We start from the raw sequence: 23136 nt of genomic DNA, 5'->3' as shown, positions 1-23136 counted from the left end.
ATATATATATATATATATATAAATAAATAAATATTATATATAAATATGTATGTGAAAAGCATAAATTTTAGAGCTCCTAAATTCCATCTGTTAAAAATGAATTTAAAAGGATGATTTTATTGACAACAGCTGGCCCCACCCCCCTTAAGTCTTCTACGAGTTGAAGGAAAATGCGTCCTAAAAAAATAGGACAGCCTCCAACTAGAAAACAAAAATCTCTAGTAATCACAAATTCGAGGTACAGGTCTCCCTCCAATTAAAGACCACAATTGGGACAAGGATTTCCCTGGTCTTTAGCAGCTTTGGTCTCTCATTAGAATAATTGAGATAAAAGAATTAGAATAGTGGTCTTTATTTGGAGGTGGTCCTTAATGGGAGGGGTCTTTCATTGGAGGGAGACCTGTATTTTCATGTTTTTTTGTTTTGTCAATCAACATGTGCAACAAAGTCAAAAATTAGTTGTGTTAAAGAAAGCTCATATAAAACCAGATCTCTCAGAAATGACTATCTCAATCACAACTTGGGAGCCTTGGAAGAAAGTTCAGGCTTTCCAATTACTGCTGTTATGGCATACAAAATATTTTTAGCGATACTATACCATCACAGATGACAATTAATAAGTTTAATAATTGCAAAGATAAGCAAAATATAATATTTGTAATATCTATTTGGCATTCCACAATATATTGTATACATATGTTGAAAAAAAATCGTATTATAAAGTAAGCAATAATCCCAAATGAGGGATATAACCAATATTATCATTTTAACTTGTTACAAATTTAAGCTACGTTCACATCAAGTCAGGATCCGGTCCGGAGCCCGGACAAAAAATTGGGAATTGCTACGTTTTTTGTACGCTGCATTCACATCACGCACGGACCACGTTTATTCGGTTTAATACGTATGCGTTCGATTGGTTCGAACCAACCAAGCTTGTTGCTGATTGGTCCAAGAAAAAAAAACGTACAATTTCAGGATACAAATGGCTCTCAGATCCATCGATCCGGATCTGTAGTCTGGATTAAAAATCGTACAAATTTGATGTGAACAGTCCTATTCTTTACCACCGAACCCATTTTTCATGATTTTTCTCCGGACCGGAATCCAGGCTTGATGTGAACGTAGTTTTAAGCAAGTAGCTATGAAAAATATTCAAAAAGAATGCTGACAATGAAATAGGAGAAAATAAGGGAAAAATTTACAATTGGCCTGATTGGGACACATTGGCCTCATCCTTTTTGTCTCAAACCTTTTGCACAAAAACTTACTTGGGCCTGTGTCTCCCTAGCCCTTTTTGGACTTCACACTGCTTGCACCTTACTCCCCTATTCTTGCCTCAACCTTTTTGTGTGTGCGAGGCCAAACTTCTCTTTTCTTTAAACTGTAATCTCGGGAGATATATTTTTTGAAAACATATCTTTGGAGATTTTCCCATGGAACCTAAGATTTTAGTAATCTTGGTGAGACATACTGCAAAACATGGGTTTGACAAGCATTCATTTTTAAGAAAACACTGATCTCAAAAAATAAAATCTCCTTATGAAAAGCAAAACTCTGACCAAGATAAAAGCATTGCTATAAAATTGGCAGACTGCACAGAATAGCATTCACTGGCACAAGTAAAATTTCTTGCCTCATCATCGGAACTTGCCGTCCTTTCTAGTTTCTTCGTTACTTTTTCCAAATGTTCAACTTTGTCGGAAATTTCACCTAGTCGCGATTTCATCGTTTTTGTTGCATATTTCTTTTGGTTTCAAGAAAATAGTATAAGGAAGAGTTAAGTTGTACGATAGATTCTTTATCATCATGCCAACAACACAAAAACTCAGCAATTATAAGCAATGAAATTCACTATCTTTGTAAAAAGTTTCCATTTAAAAGTTTAAAAAAAAGATTATCACAATTAGGCAATATGCTGCTTATAGCAAAATCGTGAACATACACAAAAACAATTCTGATTTGATAAATAAAATGAGCCGCTGACCTAGCGTCATGCCAGTCACCTTGCTAGTATTTCTAGGTATAGGCTTTGGTGGTGAGGAAGGGGATATTTTAGATTAGAACTATAATTACCCCATACGCTGCTATTATAGGCAAATGTTCAACTGCAGAATTACTGTTACATAAATTGGATCATATACATCTCTTTATGCTTTATATCTCAAAGGTATTTGAAGAAATGCGAGGAATGTTCACTATCATTTTCATTTTCTCCAATTCAAAAAGTCATGGCTAGAACATCTACTTCTCTTTAATGTTTTCCTTATTCTCTTCATTATGTTACTAAATGTTTTTTTATTGAGAAATGTTGCCTTCATACCAAACAGCGCTATTGTGAGTACACTCTGAATAAATATTAGAGGAAATGATGAATTTTCATTTCAATAATAATAGTTATTATTTGATATCAATCAATCGTAGGTACTTAATTATTCAACAAAATCTATCAATATCAATATCCTTAATAGAGTTTTGAAGTTTCTAATATGTAATTTGAATAATATACCATGTTTGATGTTTTTTTCTATTTACTGTAATAAGAATACACCAATTCAGCTTTTAGCTGCAAATGTAAATGGCAATAAAAAACACCAAGCATATCACTATAATTGATGCAATATGTTCCAAAATTTTCCTCTTTTCTATCAAAAAGCATTTCTTTGACCTTATTAGTAAGAAAGTCATTGGTCTACAGTGTGGTAGTTTTTTTCACTGCTGTAATTATTAAGCTGCGAAATGAATTGTGTCATTGGAAAATTAGCCTTTTTACAACGGTTGTTTTCCTTTACGGATACATACATACATACATAACATCATTTATAGTGCTATTTCGTAAGATCAGAGTGCTCAAAGTATGGACTACAGTAGCTCATACATTATCTTCTTATCCCCTTTAAAGGGTCCCTTCGTAGTCTGAGCTGGCTGGTAAACAGGTACCAGCTATAGCTCTCGTCTGTTTGGTATTAAAGCAATTGCTACTGTATTTGTATACATGCAGACAGAACAAGGACAAATACACAGACCTGAGGAGCACTAGTATTATTTATAATAATAATAATAATAATAATAATATTATTATTATTATTATAATAGAGGATCTGTTAATTACTCTTGAGATATGTTGACAATTAAAATCGATACCTTGAAGCTTATATGAAATGTTGGTCACCTCATTCTACAATGACAAGGGCTGAAATAAACCATAGCATTGGGGGTCACCCCCTACTCTTCCAAATAATAGGTTCCTTACAGTGCACATGAGCTATTTTCTGCTAATTATTTAAAAATCACATTCAACAGGACAGCATTGGTATAGTAAGCTAGGATAGATGCTTAATTACATCATTTCATCTTCTTCAAAGAAATAAAGTTATAAAACAGAAAGAGAAAAAAAATATAAATTCTTCCTGGGGACCATAAGCAAACCTCTATTATTGTATTATGTTTTTTGGCAAAAAAAAACCCCCAAAAAATTAATCATTTATTAAAAATATCCATTATACATCAAAAATATAACTCAAGCAAAATTTACACAAAAAAGCAACAACATTTAATTTCCCTGTAGAAAAAAGCACATGGGTTTTAAGCTTCTTGAGAAATCTTGAAATGCTAAAGGTAAAATAAGCAACAAGCCTCAAACCCTCAGAAACCGGTTGATAAGATGACACTTAAAAAGAATTAGTATTCTTATAGTGTGTTGGGTGAATATGAGGTGATCACAATGGTTATGATATAGACAGATAGAAAAAGAATCAAATGGCAGTAAATGGAGACAATAACCAATATAATTGTATTTCATACTGAAGAAAAATCTAGGTGTTTCTGAAGGTATGAGATATAAAAACATAAAACAAAAAAAAACAAAAAAAAAACCTGTCATCTGTAGGATTTGAGACCAGGGCTTTCTAATTGGATGATAAGAATCTAAACCACAAAGCTATATAGAAGCTTCACAATAACTATCTGTATATGCTTCGATATAGGCTTTCTACACTGTTGGCAATACTGATATTAAACAAAGCAATTTTATAACAAATGTTTTATATAAAATACCAATTCTTCTATTTATCTACAGTACATGTAACAAACATAAAGCAATACTTCATCAAGTACAAGAATCAAGGGACAGAGCACTCAAAAAGAAAAGGAAAAAGGACAATCTAATCCTCCCTTTCTTTGAACCTTACCCATTTTTAGGGATCACACCATTTCGGGGGTCAAAACACTTTTTGAGCCTTAATCACCATGTTTTGCCAGTTAAAATGTTAAGGGTGCAACTCTGTATGGACATTATTAAATTTACACGCCCAAAACCCAAATTCCCTTTAGTATAGGGGCATCCTTAGTAGGCATATCTTTGAAGATTTATCACTGGTCCTTATTTTGGCAGTATTGTGGTCGGACACATATACTATAATAACAAAAATGGCAAGAAGCAATAGCATTTGTCTAAAGCCGGTCACACACTGCGCTGTGGCCAACAAATCCATCATCGCTTCACAACGTAACACAATCTGCTGATTGTAAACGGCCGTCTAAGTGTCATTAAAAATGATGCATCATGCCTGGTGTGTCACAGTCTCCATCTAATTATGTTGGCCAATCATCAGGCAACGCATTGCATTAGGCAACCGTTAGCAGACGCAGTGTATGACCGGCCTTTAGAAAAATATTGTTATTACTTGAAGGTTTGCATGGCAAAGTAATAAAATACTAAATGCTTGCACCACATATATAGTTCTGGAAAAAAAAAATGTTTTAATGAGAATAGTAAGAATACTGTTGTCAAATGTTGCTATATCCCTCCCATTCCCAACAAATATAGCACCCTACAAACAGAAGCAGATATCATGATTGAAAATCGTACATAAACAGTAGTATAGGAGCAAGATCGTTATTGGGAAGCAAATTAACATATAATAAAATACACCGAAAATGCACGCAGACCGCACACAATAGCAATCACTGGCACAAGTAAAATATCTTGCCTCGTCTTCAGAATCAACCGTCTTTCCTCGTTTCTTCATCGCAATTTCCAAATTCTCAATTTTGTCCGACATATCATTTAGTTGTGTTTTCAGATGTTTTGTCACACGTTTCTTTTTTTGTCAAGAAAATCAAAGGTAAAAGTCAGACCTGATCATAGTAACAGAATGGTTGCATGATAATCTTAGGTTATTATTTTGTCATCTGTGAATCTTGTTGCTAGGCAACATAAGTACCGACGGCAGTTATCATTTCAAAAGATCAACAGACATTATTTTGCCTTAACAAATGCATACAACATTTCCTAATGACATGATCGAAATTACTGTTATGATTTAATCTACTGAATAATTGAATAACAATATACAAACAAATCTACACAATAAAAGCTAAAAAAAAAAAAAAAAAATTACCATTATGCCATAATTCAACAAGCGCCATTGGGGATGAACCCAAATAGCAAAAGCTGCCATTAATCATGTTTGTAAAAATAATCAATTTAAAAGCTCTAAATCTTTATACTTAAAAGCAATTAATATGAAAATACAATGAAATGGCTTCAAGGACTTTACTTTGTATAAAACTATGTCACACAATAAGCAAGTAATAAGTAGACATCTATATGAAAAAAAAAAAGCATTAGAAATATCATAAAAAGTCAAAGCTCTATGATAAATGAATGTTGACCAGACTATCAAATTTTCTTTGACAAAAAACTGTTGTATGCCCATATATAGTCATGACGTGCCTATATATGGTCGTGATGTGATGTCATCATTACCATATTTAGGCATGCCACATGTTTTTGTCAAATAAAATCTGATAGTCTGCACTGTCCAGACTATCAAATTTTATTTGACAAAAATATGTGACACGCCTAAATATGGTCATGATGACATCACATCACAACCCTATGATTGTAAAAAAAAATTTGATAAATTGTACAGATCATACATTATGCAAAAAAGCATTCATGTGATCTTTTAAAAATGTCTTTAATGCAAAATAATTCATAATTATAAACTAATATAATATAAATTTATAAGCGGCAAAAGCTCCTACTTTTTATCTATATTACTATATTTTTCCGATATTAATGCATCTCCTTAGTACTCAAAAATAATGTACTAATGTTTACACAAAAGGTATTTGACTGTTGTTCAAGAAATAAATACCAAAAAAGTCAAAAGCACTGGAAAATTGCATACCAAACTATAGTAAAGCAATAATTATTTAAAATAATAATGCTGAATGTTCTAATTTTAATTTGTTTCTATATTTAATTACGAAGCAGTAAACGAAAAATATATAAAAGAGAGCGAGAAGATTGGCCGATTGAGAAAGGGGAGGTCGGGATATATATAGACACAGGAATTCAATTCAAAGACTACCCCACCCTCTAAATGTATAAAAGTTTAAAAAATTGACTACGACATCCACTTCATTGAGGATCTTTTAAGCTATCCCACAATGCACGGTCTATATTGAGGTTTTTGTGCATGGGCTTTCCAAAATTCTTTTACAGCTAGGTTAGAAAATACTGTAAGCATGTCCATCTTATCAAAATGTTAAATTCAATGCATTTCACTGCCTATTTTTTTAATTAATCTGTACGTTCGATAATAATTGTCACATTCTTCTAAAATTATATATTTGAATTCTATATGCATTGTTTATGTAAAGCCCCTTTGAACATTAGTACTCATAAAGAGGGCGCTATAAAAATTTGGTAAATAAATAAATTTGTGAAACCTAAAAGTTCTGGGATTTTCATACGTCATCATTTCATAATATTTGTCACCCATACAATAGTACTAGGTTCGCAGATCTATCATTAATAGTGCTAATACACAGATGCTAGATAGCAAAATGCTTTAAAAACAACAACAATGCCACAAATTAATGCATTTAGAACATCAAGTAGCATTTGCTAAGCCGGGGACTCACTGCATCGTACGACAGTCGTACGATCGTAGGGCGCAGTGATGGCCTGGCCTTAAGGAACGTTATCTTGCCTGATCCTCTGTGAATTCGGCCAAGTCGTCACTGGACTCGCGCCTCTTCAACAACGTTTTTTCCATCTTTTCTATTTTGTCCATCATCTCCATTTGTTCTACACTTCCCATTATATTTGGAAATTTCTTGGTTCAATAGAATATTTTTAGAATAATTTCATTAGAGATTTTCAAGTTTATTAGAACATAGAATTTAATATCGTCAATATACTCTAGACCACTTATGGAGGTATTCCTTAATACCGAAATAAATATTACATGATCCATCCATCAGAAAATTTCATACTACACTAATACAACATTATAGAACATTATACCAGCATAACTGCTCACATTCGCTCAACTGATAGAGCAACCAATGGTAATCAAAGAATCTTGAGTTTTATTCTGGACGAGTCACTATACATTTTTCCCAAAATTATTTATCATCTTTGTATATTATTGATTAATGTATTTTTTTTTAATAGCAAATTTTAAATCAAGTCCTTATAAACTGTAGACACACAGTTCAGGTACATGAGGAGGAGCCTGCAACCAAACCACTGTAACAGGATGGGCAGTGGTTTGCCCAAGAGAGCAAATGCAAACATGATGAAATGTGATGAGATGTCAGGCAATTGCAGATTATGTTTAAATATAACACATTTTACGTATTATTAATTGCAGTGGTCTTCACTTGGTGGGCTTACAGACACTGTATATGTAGTATGTACTCTTGTTCTATACCTTTATAAAGGGCAGAGTGAATTAAAACAACCTCCTGCAAATCATTAAATGTTTCACAAAAATAAAACTTTTTAACATAAGTATACTTTATTTGGTATAAGTCAATTGGCTAAAAACAAAATCAAAACAAAAAATAACATATATAAGAATATATTACAATATAATGTTAAAAATTAATTTTAAAAAATATTAATTAATTTTGTAAATGGAAAAAATTAATAAAAATATATAATTTACTTTTTGGTTTTCACGGACGTGTAGTACTTCCTCCTCCGTTAGTTTTTGCAAGGCTGTCCATCGCTTCTCGTTTTCTTCTCGCATCGCCTGCTCGTGAGCGATGCGTGCAGATTGTTCCTCATGTAAATACTACATTACAAAGAAAATACAATCAATTAAAAATTGCTTAAAATGCTTGTCTATCTTTTACAATTTTCATGAATTTACCACATAAACATATAGGGGCAGTCTGTATTTAGAGGGGGATGATGGGTATGTTACACACCCCGCCCCCACCCCAATTTGAAATTCAAAAAGGTCCACATTTTTTGGACAACTGAACATATACTAAATATAAAATTTGCAATAAAACTTAAAAGAGCTTCTTTATTTTAACCAGCGTAACCTATCTGAACCCTTACAGCGCCCTACAATACCAAACATGCGATCCAACAGGCTTTTTCCCTTGACCTTAACTGCGGTTGACCTTAACTGCGGTTGTAGACGACCCAACATATCCCAGATGGCCCATTTTTGCATGCCTACACACCCACCAACCAATGACAATCCTGGCTACGCGGCCTTGCTATATCTAGTAATGACGCTGTACCTTTTCAATGTTACCAAATTTCTGTTGCGCTTCCTCTCTCAGACGGATCTCCTTGCCGAGGATCTTTTTGCTGACCTCCTCTGCAATCTCCGCAATCTTACTCTGCAACTTTAATCGCTCGTTATCCGCTGAATGATCTCGTTCTCGCTGGACAACATCAAAAACGTGCATAGCTTCTTCACGTTTACGATTCTGTTCGTGAACTTGGGCCTGAAGATCATTCATTCTTTATAGGACATATCAGAAAAAAATCAGCTTAAAATGAGAGCGGTGACAAGAAATGCGAAAAATTGATTAATCTGATTATTATTATACTACGCAAGAAACACAATGTACATTGTATGTATGGAAGAGCAAATGTTTACCAAAGGCTGCTCTATGAAACAAAGAAAAAGTGGTTGAGAAAATAATTATTTTTTCAGGTCTGGAATTATAATGCTTGATATTTTGACTATATTATGTTCACATTAACTATCAATGTATCATCCCCAAGCATTAATTTTGGAGGTTAGAATATTGTGTTCCAGGGCAAGCACTATAAATTTGTCTCCACCAAAGAATATAAATGGGTATCTAAGTAGAATGTTGTTGGTGTTGAATATTAAGTATTTTAAGCAGGTATAATTCCCAGGAAGTGAAGAAGGTTACACTTTGAACCGGTTTTGCAATTTAATTGATCCAATGACCAGGTACATAAAACCACCAGCGCCTTGTATGTTGAAGTGGTTTGGTGCAGCAGCAACGGTTTGGTTTCCCAACCTCAAGGTCGGGGTTTCAATCCCTCGCTGTACATTTCACTCCTTGGGCAAGGCTCTTAATCTGCATTGCTTCTCTCTACCCAGGAGTATAAGTGGGTACCTGGTAGGGTTAAATGCCAAAATGATGAAGCTGCTGCCAACGTTATGGCGTACTCCCCCACATACGCATTTAATCCAATGAACGGGCAATGTGAAGCGCACAGGCTTAACAAGTTTACCGTAAGTCTACCATTATTATTATTACTCCTTCAAGAAAGGTACAGTATAAATTCTTACATTATTAAATTATATTAACTGCCATCACCATTCTTGCTGAATTTTCACCACATTTTTAAACTACATGTTACTATTATTTTATTTAGTATGCAATAATGAACATTGTTCAAAGTGTGGGCATAACTTACTTTAAAAATACTTGCTGTTCTTGTTGTCGTCTTTCCGTTTCTTCTGTCGTTACTCTGTTTCTTAGATCCATTAACACATCCCTTACTTCACCCAATCTTAAAAATGAACACAAGAAACATAATTTTTGTTCTTACTTTACTTATACCATATCGCGTGGAAGCTGTTCAGTTTAGCAAGTACTATTTTCCAAATTAACCCGACCAGCTTTATATACGAAGTGTCATGGTGAAGATTAAGCTCCTTCGACAAAAAACTGTTTTATGCTCATATAGTCATGATATGCCTATATATGGTCATGATGTGATGTCATCATGACAATCATTCCACATGTTTTTGTCAAATAAAATCTGATAATCTGGGCAGGGCCTTAGCCACCAATGTATATAGGTTCATTAAAATTTAAAAAAACAATCATTCAATTACAATACACTTTTCTATAGATCAAATGCATGTAATCCACTAAAAAAAAAAACACTTAATCCCTGTTGTATGCTCACATGAATATTCATGATATGTGATGTCATCATGACCATATTTAGGCATTTTCCATCATTATCATCACTCATTATATCAAAATAATGTAAGCAGTTGTTAAAACAAAATACTAACACTTAGAGATTAAGCTGAGACATATACAGTAGAGTTAGTTAGTAGACTATGACTATAAAAATATATATATAAATGCATTTATTAATGTTGAAAGTATACACAACATTTTAATACAATTAACATTTAAGAAAAAACACACATAAAATACATTTTTTAAACAATATATACTGTCTGTAAGCCTAAACAAAAACAACTCTCAAAACCTCATGTAAGCCCCTTGAAGACTATCAAATTTTATTTGACAAATCCATGTCACATGCCTAAATATGGTCATGACGACATCACATCATGACCATATATAGGCACATCATGACCATATATAGGCACATGATGACCATATATAGATTTTTTTTGTCAAAGAAAATTTGATAGTGTGGGCAAAGTTATACAGAATTTAGTATTAACTTCCAAAACACTAAGTCAACACAATTTGCCTTTTTACTAACAAAATGTTGTTAGTGGAGGGGAAGATAGTTTTACCATTCAAATTTTCATTTGGCAGCTGATAAATTACCTAAACATACAATTTAAGTAATCCATGTGTTGTTGCTTTCGTTGGTTAGTACAGACAGTATATGTTTAAAGGATGTTACACAAATTATTACCAACATAATAAAGAACCATATATCTGCTTCGAAGAATACACATCTTCTAATATATTGCTAACTGGCTAAATCAACATTAAACAAAACCTGGATAAACAAACATCCACGTGCAGTATGACCATGATAACATTTATGAGACAAGACCTCCTCTAGCAAAACAAAAATGATGATGAATTCTTGGTAGTTACTATATTCATTGGCAACCTTTGGGAGGCTGTGGATATTTACTACTTGTGTTTCTAATAATACATTTAAAGTGAATTATACCATTATTATTATTATTATTGATAATTATGTTGTGGATTAGTTAATGCAATGATGATGATAGCTGGTGTATATATTGGCAGTGTTTGTGAAAGCTGCATTGTACTTGTATCTAGTAATAAATTTGAATTGAAGTGTGCCATATATTGTTATTTCTAATGTTGTTATTATGTTTTAAATTGGTTAATGCACGAAATACAAATGAATAATGATGAATGACAGAATTAGTGTCCTTTTGGCAATCTTTTCAAGGTTATATTTCGGGTATTTTTATTACTGATTCTTCTAGAACTAGATTTGAATCAAAATAATTACACTACATTTATTGTACTATTATTATAAATGTTATGATGTTTTACTAAAGATATTAAAGTACTGTAAACGTAACATAAAGATGGTGACAACCTGATAGTCAGTATTTTATTGCAGTCTTTAGATGGCTTTATTCTAGTTTTGTTCATGGTTTATTTTTTGTTCATAAAACATGTGAAAAAAATATCAATTTACAAAAAAATATGCAAGATTAATTATTATATTATGACTATTATAATAATGATTCTAAAAACATTCATATTATTTTAGAAAAAAAAAAACAAGAAATTAACTTTCTGTAAATTGATAAAGTAAAAAAAAGTTGTAGTAGAGTTGTGGTGGAGGGAATTTTATACCTGGCATCCAATTGTGTTCTCAGAACAGAGGTAGCTTGCTCAGCCAAGTGATGGTTGTCATGGTATTTGCGTTGATTTTCCATCTAACATCAGTAGCAACAACATTTTGTTAGTTTATCACATTTAAAACGATTCTATGTTATATACAAAAATATCTCAGAATTTATTTTTTGACAATAAAGTTGACTTTCTTGTATCTTCTAACAATGAAAAGCAAACAAATAATCCAAGGTCTTTTTTACATTCAAAAAGCCATATTTTGGGTTTTCATACCAATCATGAATATGACCTTTTAGAATCATCATGTTAAGTTTAAAGGTCAATTATAAAAAAGAGATAAAGTGACTCTGGATGTCATGTGACTTCCTGGGTAAACATGTGACCCCTAACTATTGTTTTTCGATTCTTAAGGGTCATCAGGAGATATTTAAAGTCATGTTAAACGTTGCATGATTATTCACAGACACAATACAAAAGCCAAACAACTAAAAAAAAATAAAAAGCAAAGGTCATGACATTTCAAACAGGGATGACCCTTACCCTATACTGAACTGGTCTCGGAGCAATCCCACCTTCTCATCTGCTGAATGCTCCTTTTTATACTTTGAAATATCACGTAAAATATATATATATATATTTATCATATATAATAAAAATATAACATAGAGCTACATGAAGGAGATATAATAATGTTTAATTCCTAATCATTGTACTTTTGTTTCTATCATTTTTTACATTTTTTGGAAATCATTGTTGAAATCATAATGAAAATCATATTTATACCAATATGGATAATTTTAAAATTGACCCACAAAATCTTCTTTACATACTATAATAAAATTGTAATCTATGCATGATCTATACATTATTTATTTAATTGTATAGTGACTATTAATACAAAAAGAATATAAATTAATTGATCAATTATTCTTCCTTTATTTTTAAACTCTGTAATAAAAAAATGTTCTTGTAAAAAAAGCAAAAGTAGAGTCTGTATACCGAATTATAAATATGCAAATATATTCAAATTTGCAACCATAATATTTATATTAGGTTTAATATAATTGGGCATAAGCCTATAGTATACATTAATTGAAGGGAGATTCAGAGAACCTCATAGCCTCAGGAACAATTTACTATTTATCAGCTGGCATAAGAAACTCATCAAGTGGTTTATTTTCACTGTGGGATGCTTTACCCATCTCCCAAGGAAAAATGTTATTGTTCATAGAATTAAGCTTTAAAAAAACAACCTTAAATTGCATTACAATAATTGCACAAGTAAAAACCCTTTAACTGTTATACTTACCCTCTGCTTCCATGGTGATGCAATTATGAGGTAATAAAAGGAAGGAAAGACATAAAATTCAAAAACATGAATTATAGTAATATTTGTTATTCGTATTCAAATAACTGACGATTCAATATTAAATAGAATAGCAAAAGTGATGCACCAGTCATACACTGCATGCAACATAACATATAATATTGTGTTGCATTTATATTATTTTATCTATTTGTGTTATTATTGTATCACAGTGTATTAACATAATATTGGTTTAATTGTTGTAAGTTTAAGAACTTGTTTGAAAAATGGCGGTGCTCTGTACTGTAATGGGAAATATTAGAGGAAGCTCGAAATGACTTCCAATCTATCACAATACTTATTTCTTCACCGAGTATAGTATAATGAAACAATGTACTGTTATTTTAAGCTAGGCTTATGTCACCCTTACAACTCAACTCAAGTCAAATGACATCAACTGACCTTTAACAACATGCCAGCAACTGGCGAGCAAATGTGAGTTGCACAATTTGAGGTGACATGCTCTCAGTTGCTGTTGTTTTGATTTTCTGCGATGCACAACTGACAAAGCGACATAACTGCTCAAGGTAGTTGTGTAATTGCAAGTAAAATTCGAAATGAGTGCTACCGGCAACTAATTTAAGTCAGCTGATGTTAGCTGAGTTGAGTCGTGTTGCAAGGGTGAGATAAGCTTAGCTTTACATCCAAAATACATAGTTTAATTGGACTAAAAGCTATTTCAGGTCTGGCAGTGGCAACGAAGATGATGAGGAAAGGATGATGACAGACAAGATTTACGAGAAGAGCATAATTATGATGATTTAGATGCGGATAATATATTCATTCATATTCATATATTTATATAGCGCCTTTCTCTGCTGATACGAAGCGCTTCTGTCCCTGGTCATTGGATCCACATACTTAGTGTTGCTACTGTATTCAGCGCAGGAGCAAGCAACCCCACCAGGTACCCCATTTATATTCCTGGGTGGAGAGAAGCAATGCAGATAAAGTGCCTTGCTCAAGGACACAAGCGAAATGCACAGTGAGAGATTGAAACCCCGACCTCAAGGTTGGGAAACCAAACCTTTCACACTGCGCCAAACCGCCTTTAAACCGAATAATGACAATTATAGTAAAGATTCATAAGACGATAATGAATATATACATACTAATATAAGGTATAACAAAAAACTTACAGCTTGTCTACTGTCTTCTTCAAGTCGCTTAGAGCGCTCCTTAACTTCATGCATTACGCTGCTAAATTCTAAACTCTGAGAGTCGGCTTTGGATTTTAATTGACGTATTTCATCAACCATTGAAGTCATTGCCCGTTCTAACTGCTCTCGCATTCGATTTGCTTCATCTACATCGTTCCGAAGCTCATGAAATCTATACAATGTGAAAAGACGCTTAAAAGTTAAAATGACTAGAATATTAAAAAACATCCATACATACGGTCGTTCCATTGCAAAACAATGTATTACCTTGAAATTTCCCCTTTTTTAGAAAAATAGAGTTAAAGTTTGCATGTTTGCAACTTGGCAAATAAATTCTTGTACCCTTCTGAAATTTTGCATGACTATATATCTATAGAAATTATGATTATACAGAATATAAAATTTTCACTACAACCGTTGGTTTATTGCAAAGTTAAACAATATTCGCAGATACATTGTTTTACCTCAGAAACAAGTAAGGCACAGTATTGTCACAAGTGCAACATATTTTACAAATTTATCACGTCTGGGCAATTATATGAATTATCTGGCTTGTGCATACGTTGTTGTTAAGATTATTGATACGTAAACTGTGATTTTGCTGTACCAAACTCCATTAGCTCAAAATAATTTTTTAATTCCAATTCGAGGCAAAACAACGTATCTTCATCTAAGATACGTTGTTTTGCCAGATTAAATCTGGTAGTTACATTGTTTTACCACAGAAATCACTAGATTTTAAGTTTTGTGCTTAAAGATAGGTGGTGCTATTTCCAAAACCACTCGTTGTTGAAACCCAAAATTTTCACAGGTAATTCAGAAGTGTTTTAATATACTCCCAAATGATATTATCTGAAAATCGACAAAAATGTCAGTTACGTTGTTTTGCCTCAGGACGGCCGCACTAATAGCCATTTATATAACTTATGTAGGGTGCAACTGAAGGAGCCACTACACGTTTTTTTATATTAAAGCAAGGCACACACTTGCAATGAATCGTTTCCAATGACGATCCACTCAGGCTGCATTTAACAATCATTTATCCAGGTGGAGAGACACCAATGTAGGTCAATGTGTTCAAGGAAATCAGTGAAATGCATTGATAACATTTGGAGCCCCAGCTTTAAGATTAAGAGCCTGAAATGCAATTGCTATATAACAACAAGTGGGAATCCTTTCCTAGTCAGGTGCAGATCCAGTAGGGAGCAAGGTCAGTATTGAAATAAGCACTATTCACTTATCTATGCTGAAAAATTCTAGAACCTCCCCTGATAATACACACACATACATGATGATACAAACTCTTGTTATGAGGCTAAGATTGTGGATTGAAAGGTACACCACCACCATGTGTTTAAAGGCAAGCGTCTTCATTCAAGCTATGGCTTGAATACTTTACTCCACTAATACTGACAAATTTGACAGTTTGATTGATAGATTGATTGATTGATTGATTGACTAATTGACTGATTGATGGATTAACTAATTGATTGACTAATTGACTGATTGATTGATTGACTGATTAATTGATTGATAGATGGGTAGATTGATTATTTGATTGACTGATTAATGAACTGATGGATATCATGCAAAAAAATAAAATACCATAACATACTTCGTCATTTGGTGGTCACGTTTTGCGACCAACTCCTGCTGACTACCAAGCACAGCTTGCTCAACTTGTTTTGTATGATTGACTAGCGCCCCCACTGCCGACCTCTCTTCGGCAACCTTCTCCTCAGCCCTCTTTAACCTTGCTCCTAACTGTCCAATCAGATCATTACTGGCCCGAATGTTTTCCGTTAACTGCTGTCTTGCTTGCCTCTCTACGGCCAGCATGTCTTCTGTTTTACGATGAGCCTGTTTGAGCTCTCCTGTAATAAGTGCAAGATAAATATATTTTTATTTTCTTTTTCTTTTTGACATACAAATGAGCAAATGCTTTATGCAAAAATTTAAAACTATAACAAACAGGCATTTGTACTGCGGTGGTAGGTGCTCAAATAGATGTGTTTATTCAACTAACTGCCAAAAATGTGCATGTTGCCTATGATTTATCTACATTGGTATTTTGTGCATGATAGTCATTAGTTTGAGTCAATTTTATACTTGATATTTCCTACAAAACCTAGACAAACTTCATGTTTCCATTATTTAAAAATATCAATCTTGATACGTATATATTTTGATGAATTAGGTTGACTAAGTACAAGCGTAGAACCATTCAACATCGTCTACATGCAGGAGCATGAGTAACATCTAAATTGCTATAGAAAAAGAAGGGTAATAAGGAAGTAAATGGGATAGATAGGACTCAGGGAGAAACGCGGACAGAACAGCATTCATCTGCACTCCGAGGTCTGATTAATCTAAAAGACAACACAGTATTCGCAAAGATTAAACAAACCAATTAGCTTACCTTGAAGACGAACAACCTCTTCCAGAAGTGCCCTGTTCGACTGCTCAGCCACGCTGAGTCGGTTGTCAAACTGGCGGACCTTTGCGTCGCCGACATCATTTAACATCATCGGCCCGCCATTAGCTATGTGAGACATTTGGGGCTTGAGTCGACCTGTGCCTACTGGCACTAGCGCTTTCTCAAAACCTGTTTGTGGTGCGTGACCTCCTTGAATCGATGGCAGTGGCTGGAACCTGTTCTGAATTTGGCTCTGCCTAAAATTGAAATAAAATTTCAGCTATTATTAAATGAGTTTGAGAAATGTTTTGATGGCTCTACGATTTAAAGCCTTGTCTAGACCATCAAATTTTATTTGACAAACACATGTGACATGCCTTAATATGGCCATGACGACATCACATCATGACCATATATAGGCACATCATGACTATATATGGGCATACAACAGTTTTTTATGGTCATGATGACATCACATCATGACCATATATAGGCACATCATGACTATATATAGACATATGACAGTTTTTTGTCAAAGAAAAGCTAATTGTTTGGACAGATTTAATACTTCACAGCAATCATCACAGAAGGAATAACATAGGGATACTCATTTCTCAGGAAGTGCTTTATACTGCATAAACATAAACTCAACTCAATTATGACATGCCTATTAAGAGAAAATACTGTAAAATACTGGTACTGTTTTATTTATTTTTTTTTTTTGACAAACTAATTACTTTTTGCTTTGTTGAATGTTGATAGCTGATTGCAGCTTGTGATAATCTATTTAGACCCAAGTTTAATATGAGCATGGAGGAAATATATTTCCTCCATGATATGAGAAGGACCTTCAAGATAAACTTAAGTAGTAAGAGAAAAAAAGGTTTCCTGTGGCAGTAGAAACAAAGCCCATAAAAAATGGAATCATGCTTATGCCGAGAGGAACTGTTTTTTGACGCTTAATGAATGATTTGTTAAGCAGTAGGTTTTTAATCCTAATCTCAGTAATCTGATTAAAGAAAATAAGAACAATTTCCCTTGATTTTCAGTAGAAAAAAAAAGATTAAACAAGCACAAATGGAATACGAACACGATAGGTCTTTAGTGGCTTTGGAATTCTCGAAAAATACATTTTCTGTCACTTTGAGTAGTCTGTCACTTTGGGGGCAGCAGGGGCTCAAGCCCCCCACAGGACAGGTCAAGCACCGCCCCCCCCCAATCTGACAGAGCTCGTCGGGCAGTCGGACTAAAAAATATATAAAAATATGTCTGTCACAATCAGAGAGTGTCATTTCTGGCCGCCCAGAGATTCCTATTCTTAAAAAATCTCATTTGGGAGCAGGAACACGCTCTCAAAAACTTCCCCCAGCTCGAGCCTGCAGACCCAAGTTCCCCCTTTTGGACAGCTCTGTCCCCCCAGAAAATACATCCTAGAGCTGCCACAGCCACTGATTAATCTCATATAAGATAGTATAATACATACTCCAAGTATCGATATACAGTACACGCCATTGTGTAGGGATTCAATATTTTGACATTAATTATATCATCATCAGGAATGAAAAATTTTAAGTGTTTAACCCATAAAACTTTGCCTCTAGTAGGTGACATAGCTGTGAATAAACTATAGATCAAAACATTCTTACCCTACTTATCAAAGCTACCTACAAAAACAAAGAAAGCTCCTTTGAACAAACATCAAACAAACATAAAATATGGAAATTTTAAACTTGTTGTGACTTGTTCAATTCCCTAATGGCGGAGGAATAAAAACTAATATGTGTAGATTCTATCCCTCCCGGTCACTAGTGATTGACATCGGCGACCACTCCGCATCAAAATGAACAAAATGTAGGCAGGTGTCAAACACACTATTAAAAACATCAGAAATGCCATTTTCTTGACTATCATGAACCAAATTGATCTACAACACGACTCACAAATTATGAATTTTTGCTGAAATTAAATTTCTGAAATTTTGCCATAATTTAAGATCCATAAAAAACAGATAAAGATTGATTTTTAAAATGCTAGTTTTTAGGTCGTTAATCTAATACAGAATTAACTATCAGTAGGCTGGTAGCCATTCATACAGTATTTCGACAAAGAGAAATATTTTTTCCTCAAAAAATATGTAATAGATAATACAATGCATCATCTTCTTGATAGAAAATTTGAGAAACTGACAAACTAGAGAAATTTGAATATGCTAATCTACAAATTATACCAGTAACTCAGTATAGTTAAACAACTTAAATAACGTAATGTAATTACCTTATTGAAACAAACTGATTAATTGAGTTATATTTTGTAATTTGATAATGATTTCCATTTGGTAAATAGTATTTCATGTCAGTTGGATTGAAATATCAGTTCAATGTTGTCTACCAGCCAACTCTAAAGACACACTATACTGTGCTGTCTCATTTAATTTAAAATATTTTCCTTGATAAACAAACTCATCAAAGCGGGAGTGGGCATGCAAAAACCTTCATACACTACTTTTTAGACTTAATTAAATACAAAATTTGTGTATGTTCCAGATATTGTTTCTTTAATGGAGTGCAATGTTAATGACCAAATATTCCTTTTTTAAATATTGAGTTTTCTATTGGATGCACAAGATAGAATATTATTTTGATGTTACCAACTTAAAAATCAGGGTGTAGGCTGTCTGGATAAATTAGAATCCTACATCAAAATACACAAAACAAGAAATCTCCATGGTTAATGGTCAGAATTGACAAGATTTTATTAACACAAAGTAACACATGGCATCCAATGCCCATTCTAAGGATGGAAAAAATTCTGGTTTGATGTTAAGTTTATTGCTAAAAAGGTGTCAAAATATCAATTTAAATTTTTTTTTTTAATTTTGACTACTGTAGTAAGTTTTGATATAATAAAAAATAAAAGTGTCCCCTTTAATAGGGGTGAAACTTTATTTCCAAATTGACTGGAAATTGAGTAAGAATATTGCAAACATAGTTTGCTAATTTGCTTCAAAAGATACTGGGCCCAAATATGTTTCGAGAAATGTTACGCCTTAGGCTCTGTATCTCTCTAAACATTTAAAAGTAATTCCATCTGACAGTGAATTTTCTCTAGTTAAGGGAACTTAAAACAGATTGGCTGGTATCACTTTTAAGATTTTAAGGTATTAATATCCTGAATCAAGATACAAACAATAGACACATTCCGCGAGGTTTGTTTACAGCCGGTCATGGGACGTACAGTGGGTATAGCTAAGGGAATGGTAATGTTATGGTTGCGAAAACAACTGCCCATCATTAACGTGAGAAATAACTGGCAAGAAACGGCACTACAAATGTTCAAAAGATTGTTCATTTACTTAACCTAGCGTTCTCCCTGCGTAGATATGCAGGGGCCTAAGCCTAACATTTCTCGAATAAATCTCAATGATTAGGACCAGTTTCTTCGAGAAAATTTGAAAATTCTGGACAAATATAATTCATGATACTTCACATGTTTGTTCATAACAATCTGATCTTTATATTAAGTTGTTATTTACATTCTGTCTGTCTTACATTATAGGAATTCTACACACTCAGGTCACTACAGCAACAAACCCGGCCTGTAGGTTTTCGCAATATATGTGTAACATATACTATGGCAGGGGTTCTCAACTATACCGCAATAGGGGTAAAAATTGCTCACTTAATAAATTTTGAAGGGCTAGGGCAAGATACGTTCTTTGGCGGCATCCAAGGGGATGTCTCTATTCCCAAATTAGGAATAAAAAAAAAAAAATAAGCCGATAGACACTCATAGGCTACAGGGCATCTTAACCAGGAACTACACATTGCACGCAGCAGAGCGCCGCCATGTTATCGCGCTAGGCCCAGCTAGAAAGGTTGAGGTTGAAAGTTGCCATACCAATGATTTCTTTTCTTTGCTGGGATAGTTCTTAAGTTTTTATGAAATCTAGGCCCAAGTCTTACGAATTATTTTCGGCACGAACTCACTGGCCGCGGGCCGCCAGTTAAAAACTCCTGTACTATGGCCTACAAAGTATACATGTCATCATCATTATCATCATCATGACACATACACTTATGTAGGCCGTTGTGTGTACATGTATTGATGAAAAATAAAGATATTAAATTCTAATTTCTTTTGAAATGCATAAACCATGAATAGTGTTGAAACAAAGATGGAAAAAGATATGCACACGCACATATCCACACCTACAGTATGCATAAAAACAGAAAGGAAAAAGATATGCACATGCACATATCCACACCTATGCATAACAACAGAAAGGGAAAAAATGTACAATAGTTAAGATATTTTATCTACCAGTCATTACTGCATCTGCATAAAAAAAGAATGAATTAGCTTTTAAAATGAGTAGGATAATATCAATAAAATATAATTTAACTGCATATAAAAATTTAGTTTAAGAATAGTACTGCGATATTGGCACAGTGAAACGAGAATACAAGTAATTAACTATACAAAGACCATTGTGCTATAAAACTATGCTAGGCTAATTATAGTCGCAGTAGCCGTAGTAACGTACTAAACGTGTATGAGCAACAGAATCGTGTATTCAGCATCAACATTATAAACGTCCATTAAAAAAACTGTTTCTGTCAATACGCCAACCTTTTGCATAATTTATAGCTTTTAAATACCTACCACATTTGTTACTGCAAAAGAGAGCTCCTCATCGTTGTGTTTATACCTATAAGCATAAATTAGCAACAGAAATTATACCAGGAGATGTATTTCATCTTGGAATAGACCTGGTGAAACGATGTAAAGTATCTGGCCAATTGTTTGGTTGCTATGTTGCTTAGCAACAGCATATTACAAAGCAACCAGCATTGTTTGAAATCATTGGCACTCATGCACATGTTAATAGCAAAATATTTGATCAGATATTGATTAAACTAGTGAACGCATGAATGAACTTATGCCGGGTAAAACTAACACTACTAATTGTACCATGATAATTACTGTAAAAAAATATCCATTTTTAAACATTTTTATTTAAAAAAATTGTAGTTAATATCTCAAAATAATATAGTAGGCCTATGATAATTTCACAATATGAGATTTATGTATCTTTATTTCATTACAATTAGTATGTTTTATGAACTTTTGAGAGTATTAATAAGCATGTAGTGTACAATGTTGCTATTCTATATTTCTTAGCACTGTATTTTATTGCATGTCAGACCTATACCAAGTGGAGGGAAGGGGTTCATTATTGAGCAAACCCTCTCTCTGATATACAAAACATTCCTTTCATCTATCATAACGATGATCATCATACTGTTCAAGATTGCTTCCCCACAAGAGCTTCCTCCTACTGTACATGTAGGCTTCACTAGGGCACCTAGATACCCACTAGACCTAGCTCTCACAGGAACCCCTCCCCCACCCTCATCGAAAACTGGTTACCAACATTTGTGGTGAAACTGCCCTTAGTTAGTCATTGCTTTGTACGGTAATAGTAAAAACATTCTGAATTTGTAGAGAATGAATTAGAAATTGATAAAAGGATGATTTTGATTCCTTTTTTTTTTTAAATTAGCCTCATTATACTTGCCTATGAGAAAACTGAAAAAAAAAACAAAAAAAAACACTATCATACTCGAAACCATGACATCTTTGAATACTGTATGTGCCTACATATAAAGCATACATATCAATCCGATAATGAACTGTACATAGGAGGGATCACTTCCTTTACACAATCACATGATATAATCTTGGGAGAGAGCCTGCATCTTCTATGACCTTTCCAGCACCGCCACTTGTATTTTTCTTATTCATTTGAATCTAGTTTTGTCTGCTGCTCCTATATGCTTTAGATACATAAATTTAAATTAAGAGTGTCTAAACTACTATAATTATTATAGCAGAGGTGTTGTCATTACTTTTCATAGCATTATATACAATCAATTCAGTATATTTGGAAGTAATCAATATTGAGCTATATATAGTACTGCACTCTCTAATTTCATTGTTTCAATTGCTTAAAAATTCTGGCTTAAGTTATGTAACACAAGCACATATTCTTCAACAAAAAATGGTTGTATGCTCATATAAAGTCATGATGAGCCTAAATATGGTCACGATGTGATGTCATCATGACCATAAGTTCAAGTACAAATTTCTCTTTATGGTATGAAAGTTTACATGAAATTTTTTTCCAACATAAACATAAACTTAAAACAAAATATTGTTAAATTGTGCTTGGTTTACTATTGATAAAACCGTTCAACAGCTACAATAGGCAAACCAGATGAAATTATTTAAATAGTTATGGAACTATAATTATTTAAGATAATTGCTGT

The 23136-nt window shown here is 33.3% G+C and overlaps 1 protein-coding gene across 4 annotated transcripts in view; it reads right to left on the bottom strand.

The window, feature by feature from the left end:
* Positions 1-23136, bottom strand: part of LOC117110011 (golgin subfamily A member 6-like protein 22) — a 54970-nt gene that overhangs the window by 18624 nt on the left and 13210 nt on the right. Inside the window, exons 3-13 of one of the 4 annotated variants that reach the window (XM_033252553.1) lie at positions 16811-17064; positions 16007-16265; positions 14371-14563; positions 13175-13180; positions 11866-11948; positions 9719-9814; positions 8557-8782; positions 7968-8096; positions 7005-7130; positions 4992-5102; positions 1637-1747 (exon numbers count right to left, since the gene is read on the bottom strand). In XM_033252553.1, the coding sequence (XP_033108444.1) occupies positions 1637-1747; positions 4992-5102; positions 7005-7130; positions 7968-8096; positions 8557-8782; positions 9719-9814; positions 11866-11948; positions 13175-13180; positions 14371-14563; positions 16007-16265; positions 16811-17064 (1594 nt within the window). The remainder of the gene's footprint in view (positions 1-1636; positions 1748-4991; positions 5103-7004; positions 7131-7967; positions 8097-8556; positions 8783-9718; positions 9815-11865; positions 11949-13174; positions 13181-14370; positions 14564-16006; positions 16266-16810; positions 17065-23136) is intronic. The other 3 variants (XM_033252554.1, XM_033252555.1, XM_033252556.1) reach the window with 3 other exon arrangements.

Source organism: Anneissia japonica, unplaced genomic scaffold (genome assembly GCF_011630105.1).
Source record: "Anneissia japonica isolate Jap-2015-1 unplaced genomic scaffold, ASM1163010v1 scaffold4031_len268452_cov156, whole genome shotgun sequence".
In the NCBI taxonomy this organism is placed as follows: domain Eukaryota; kingdom Metazoa; phylum Echinodermata; class Crinoidea; order Comatulida; family Comatulidae; genus Anneissia; species Anneissia japonica.
The sequence above is the reverse complement of the archived record's forward strand: the minus strand, read 5'-3'. Positions and strand labels throughout refer to the sequence as shown.